The sequence below is a fragment of the Trichosurus vulpecula genome, chromosome 5, assembly GCF_011100635.1.
Source record: "Trichosurus vulpecula isolate mTriVul1 chromosome 5, mTriVul1.pri, whole genome shotgun sequence".
NCBI lineage: Eukaryota > Metazoa > Chordata > Mammalia > Diprotodontia > Phalangeridae > Trichosurus > Trichosurus vulpecula.
Window position 1 is genome coordinate 190,821,267 of NC_050577.1, and position 6,312 is coordinate 190,827,578.

Genomic DNA, 6,312 nt, shown 5'->3' on the forward strand with positions numbered 1-6,312 from the left:
GAAGATGATGTTTCCCCTGGCTCACTGCTCTATAGGCTCAATGGAGTTAGGCTGACTGCCAGTTGCTTTTGGGCACTGTTGATCATGGCTTTGATACTCACTGCCTGAGTCAGCCTGACTACTCCAGCCAAATAAGGTTTAGAATAGCTGGCAGTTTCAGCAGCTCCGACTCTCTTTCCTCTTCATGATTCCTGGTCATAGTTTTTGCTCAGAATCTAAACTCCTCATGGGAGTATGGTTTCTGATAGTACTGGCCACAGTGTCTGTGCCTCCTCATGTGATCTTTGCTGCCTTTCAGCCCATTCTTATCTCTCTTCTTTTCTGGAAGTCTAAGCTGCAAGACCAGAGGTAGGAAGAAAAGAAGTGAAAGAACAGGCATCCCTTAATAGTATCCCTTAATCTCTCTATACAGCTTCTGTCTCATTGCAGACAAGAGCTCACCGAGACCTCAGATTGTGTTTTATGACAGGACTGTTAAAAATTGTGCTTCCAGCCTCTCTTTCCCCAAATCATTTCTCCAAGCTTAGGAGAAAATAATTCGAGGAAGTAAACAGGACAAAAAGGGGCAGAGTCTACATGTATAAATGAGAATGTCTATTTTGTCTTTCCATGGTTTCTTTGTTTTTTTTTTTTTGGAGGGGGGAAGGCAGGGCAATTGGGGTTAAGTGACTTGCCCAAGGTCACATAACTAGTAAGTGTGTCAAGTGTCTGAGGTCACGTTTGTGCTCAGGTCCTCCTGACTCCAGGGCCAGTACTCTACTCACTGGGCCACCCAGCTGCCCCTCCTTTCTTATATCCCCTGTACTTATGGATTTTTTTCTATCCCTAATTATGAAAAATATTACATTCAACTTTCTTTCACATTTATGGTTACTTTTTAATTTAGGTTGTCTGCTCATTAGAAATTTATTGTGGTACAAGGCACAAGATGCTGATCTAAGCCTATTTTCACCAAACTATTTTAGATTTTTCTTAGTTCTTGTCAAATAAAGAGTACCTCCTCCTGTATGTTGTTACTTAGGATAGTTAAATGCTGTGCTCTTTTGTACATTTGTTTCTAACAGCATTATCTAGTCTTTCCACAGATTTTACTTCTTGTTTTTTTTTTATTGAGGACCAAATAGTTTGAATAATTTCTGCTTTATATAATAGTTTGAAGTCTTCATATAACCAAGTTCCCTCTTTTAAAAAAATATATCACTTGGTATTCTTCTTGACCTTTTATAGTTTCACATGAATTTTGTTTTTATTTTGTCTAATTCTATAAAGCATCCCTTTGGTAATTTGGTATAGCATTAAATATGTGGAATATCTTTTGCAGTATACCATATGCTTATTTTTACTATATTGTTATGGGCCATTCAAGAATATCTGCTATCTTGTGGTTTATTTTGTAAATGCCATCAAAGAAACATGGCATGACTAAAAGTTTATGATGTTATATGTACTGTGTTAAGAGTTGGTTATCTAACATGTTTATGTATGAACTGGAGCCTGTTAATTCCTTAGTGAAATATCATCCTCCTGGTGAGGAAATTAATAATGAGTTAATGTAAAGTATAAGAAACTGGGTTCTCATGTGAATTCCTTAAACATGACAATTGGCTAAGGTTTCAATTTTGAATTTGTAAAAATGATTAGGATATAAGGATTAGAAATGGTAACTTAAAATTGTGCTAAGGTAACTTTTGTAGGAGAATGGAAAGAAAGCTGGTTCCTATGGGAAGGCAAGAAGATGATGCTGGAGATGGCTGGAGAATCAGAAGACTTCACTGATGTTGTTCCCTGCCAGACAGCCTTATGGGAAGAGACTTTTGAATCTTAAAGGGACAATTGTATTATCGTTTTCTTTAGGGTCTCTGTATCTGTATTTACAAAGGGGACTGCTCCCTTTGATTTGTCAATGCGTCGATCAATCCTTCCCATATTTACTTAAAGGGGTGATGGTTAAGGTGAAAAATTCAGATGAGAAAGAGAGTAAGGGAATATTAAAAATGTGGAAACAAAAATCTGAATAAAAGAAGAGGGGGGAAATTGTAAGAAATGGGAGGAGGAGTTTTGTTTCCACAGAATTGAAGGTGTACTTCCCCCTCCCTTCCTCCACCCCAGCTTTAGCAGAAAGCAAGCCTCAGGTTGGTCAGGTGAAAGGTCAGAGGTTTGTATGCATGCTTAAATGAGCCATTTGAGGAGGGCATGACATAGCCAGTCAGGGGGTTGTATGTGGCCAATGAAGATCCTGGTGGGAGATTCAAGGTGAGGGTCTATTAAAGGACTGGCGTCCCTCTGAGTCCTTTGTACTTTCTCCTGTACTGTGTTCAGGGGAGGCACCCATTTATTCAGGGGAATAAATGTAAATTATAATTAAAACGTTGCTGACTTACCCCCTCCCGAAAAGAACATCTGCTATCTTTCCAATTAAAGTCATTTGTTTTTATAAATGTTGCTTTTTAGTTAAATTTGTATCAATCCTTTCTGTGTCTTGGTAGGTTAATCCCCCGATATGTACTGTTCTGTTACCTTAAATGGAGTTTCTTTTCTTATTTCTTAAATTCCATTTAAGATAACAAAAATGCATCAAACACTTGGGAATTAATTCTCTTGAGTTTTGTTCATAGTAGAAAAGCTGATGATCACTGTGGAATTTTTGTGTATCCTGTTACTTTAATGAAGCTATCACTTATCTCAATTTTTTAATTAATAAAAATTTTATTGCTACATTTTGCTATTATATTACTTTTATTTTTACTACATCCCTTTTCCCCCCTTGTTCAGTGAATCATCTCTTGTAACAAAGAATAAAAGAAAAAGGGAGGGAGAAATCGTTTAACAAAACTAACCAACACATTAATTGGATCTGACAATACAATTTATCTCAATAGTTTTTACTGAGAAAAAAACTAAACAGTTTCTGTTCTAATAGAGTTTACATACTATTGAGTGATGCAAAGTACACACAAAGCAGGACAAAATGATTTTAATAGGCAAAGAACACTGGGAGGATAAAAAAAATTCCATTTAGGAGATGGTCCCGCAGTTGTGCTTCGAACAAAGGTATTCTAAAAAGCAGGAGTGAGGAGGGAGTGCTATCCAAACATGGGGGGGCATCCTGACATATAATGGGTAACAGCTGATACATCAGTTTAATGGGAAAAGTAAGTGCAAGAAGTGGAATAATGAGAGAGCAGAGTGGAAAGGTAGAGATGAGAGTCAGACTATAGGCGGCATTAAATGCAAGATTAAACATTTTATGTTTGATTATAGAGTCAGTATGGATCCACTGAAGACTTTTGAGTATAGGAGTGAAATGGTTAGACCTGTGTTTTAGCAATATCGTAATAAGCTTTATGGAGGATAGATTAGAGAGGGAAGAGAAACAGGGAGACCAATGAGGTGCCTATCGAAATAGTCCAAATCAGAGGTGATGAGGAGTGGCAGTAGGGTCAAAGCTATGTGATAAGAGAGATGTCGTGGAGGTAGGGTTGACAAGACTCGGAATATGATGGGAATGAGGGAGAGGAAAAATTCAGAGATGACTACGGGCTTGTGAACCTGGCCTGCTTAAAGAAGGAAATAGGGATTGAAAAGGGAGGAATGAAACATTTATTTGAGTATCTACTGTGTAGAGCCAGGCACTTTACAAATATTATCTCATTTAGTCCTCACAACAACGCTGGGAGGTAGGTGATATTATTATCTTCATTTTACAGTTAAGGAAACTGAGGTTAAATGTCACATAGCTAGGAAGCATCTGAGGACAGATTTGAACTCAGACCTTCTTAATTCCAGCCCAGTGTGCTATCTACTGCTCCACCCAGCTGTAGTGGATAGAGAAGGGGGATAGGGTTAGGAGGAAACATAATGAATTCCATTTTTGACATGTTGAGTAGGAGATGCGCACAGAATATCTATGTGAATGAATTCAAGAGAGAGGTACAGGCTAAATAAATAGATAGATTTGCTAGTCTTGTGGTGAAAGTTAAACCCATGAAAGCTGAAGAAATCACCAACAGCGTAGAGTAGAAAAAAAAAAGGCCTAGGTGATGGCATTGGTGAACATGTTCACAATGGGAAGAAACAGGATGATGATTCCCTCAGAGGATACCATGAAGGAACTCTAATGGGAGTCTGGTACATTTGTAGGCCCCACTAACTTACTCCTCTCATGTTTCTCCATACAGAATGTTAGGGAGTGCCACTAGGAGAATCATTATGACCTATAAGGGGAATGAATGCCTTAGAAAAACTGGAGCACAAGCGGCTGTTCTGTAATCGGTTCTAGGTGTCAGGAGCTTTTTTTGATTAGCTGTGTGGCCAGAACTCTTGGTATCTTCAAAAAAGGCCCAATTTCCTACAGGGGTGTCTGGAGGAGCTCCATAACTTTCATTCACAGCCTGTGGTGAGAGCCCAAGTTGTAAAGGGATAAAGCCTTACAGACTTCTTCCCCCTTTGTAGCCACACGAGCCCATGTGTTACAAAAGCCGATTTTTTTTATTCATTCTTTACTATTTTAGGTGAAGAGTATTTCAAAGAGGAAGCCACAGGAGTTGAAATCCAGGCTTGAAGGATTGCAGCCAACCCAGCACTAATGTTCTGAGGAGCAAGGAGTGATCTTCAGATCTATGCCAGTGAAAACCAAAGTGAGGAATTCAGCTGTGATGCAGCCTATGGACGTGAACTTGGTGGGACCAATGCTATGTAGGAACTAAGCTAAATTGAGCGCCTTACACTTACAGATAACAATGTGGTATAGATGAAATATACCCCAGAGGTATTGGGGAAAATGCTTGTACATTTGTTATTGTTTTATCTTCGAAGTAAATATACTTTTGTAAAAGCTACCTGGTGTTGTGGCTAAATGTAACTCAAGTGCTAGTCAGTGGTCTCCTAACAACTGGTGGGGAGCATAGCTTGTGAGGGCTCAAGTCGACGGCAGAGAAAAAAAAAAAGCATTCCATGTGCCCCTCGGGGTACACTAGATCCCAGTCTGCGCCTGGCTTCGAGCCACACCACTGCTGCTTGCTTCTGAAATTCTTTCTTTCTCAGTACACCTTCCAGGACCTCCCAGCTAAGAATCATTCCTAGGCACAGATCCTCTCCTCGGTCTGCCCTGGTTCTGTGACCCAGAAATGGGTCAAGGGCAACGAAGCTGCTGTTACGGGTCTATGGGTGCCCCACGACAGGTCTGGGATCTGCTACTACACAGCCTCTCCCCTGGCTGAGCATTCTTACTGGCAGCATGTCCCCAGCGCCCATGAACCTCCCTGTCTGCCTCCCATGCTGAGCTGGGCCAAAGGACTCACTGTGACTTTTTCTCTTATTTTCTATCAGGATTCGGTCCGGTGCATTTTCTGTCTGTTTAGAGGAGTTTAATGCTTTTCCCCTTGACTTGATTAGGGTATATCATATATTCTCTGTCTTTTTTCTCCTTCATCCCCTTTTATGTGTGCTTCCACACCTCAATTCATTCCCTTATAAAATTTGTTTCCCTTGTAGGCAGAGTGTCGTGAAGTTTAGTTCGTGATGTTTCAAGCCTGTTTCCTCACTACCACTTCTACTTCACGTCTGCTTTCACCCTTGCCCCCTTGTGTGGTTATTGTTATTTTTTTTAAAGGTAGATCAACCATTTTATTTTCCTCTGATCGGTTCAGGAACGCTGATGGGCAGATAGCTCTTTACATGGGCTTTGGAGAGGGTCTGGGGGCAGCCCCTGCAGGTCTGAATCGGGGCGGGGCGTCCGATCCCTCCCGAGCCTCACTGGAGCGATTCCTCACTACCTTGCTGCGGATCGAGCAGCTCACACAGTAATGTAGTTTCACATACAGTTTGGGGAGCACGTAGGGGTCGAAGACGCTGGCCTCATAGATGTCCCTGACGGCCGCGGCTTCCACGATGTTGCTGGTGACGAACTTCTTGATGGCCTTGTCCTTGGGCACACAGCGGATGGGCTGCATGTGTCGGCGGCCCTTCTTGGCGTGCCCGTTGTTCCTGTTCTTGTTGGTCATCTTGGAAGCCAGGAACCGAAAAAGGCTATGGTTATTGTTATAGTCATTGTTAACCCCACAGATGACTGTCTTCTTAGCTTTTCCCTCCTTTGTCCTGGGGTAATTTATTTATCTATCTCTTGCTTAGTTGCTATATTTGTATGTTTTTCTCATATTGCTGTTGTTGGGATTTGTTTGGGTAGGTCTACTTCCCAGCCCCCGTGCCCCTGAAATACTTAGAATACTTCTTTTCTGTTGAAAATCTATCTTTTCAAATTTTTTTATTAATGGCTAGACTCAGGTTTGCAAGACATGTCACTGGTTTGCATCT

The 6,312-nt window shown here is 40.9% G+C and overlaps 1 protein-coding gene across 1 annotated transcript; it reads right to left on the reverse strand.

The window, feature by feature from the left end:
• Positions 1-5,672: 5,672 nt before the first annotated feature.
• Positions 5,673-6,002, reverse strand: LOC118849988 (40S ribosomal protein S26-like). Its single transcript, XM_036759136.1, has one exon. It carries the CDS (start codon positions 6,000-6,002, stop codon positions 5,673-5,675), a length of 330 nt encoding a protein of 109 aa, XP_036615031.1.
• Positions 6,003-6,312: the final 310 nt, after the last annotated feature.

Bases quoted from the DNA above. Each gene is read 5' to 3' on its own strand.
- LOC118849988 (XM_036759136.1), bottom strand. From the start codon at position 6,002: ATGACCAACAAGAACAGGAACAACGGGCACGCCAAGAAGGGCCGCCGA.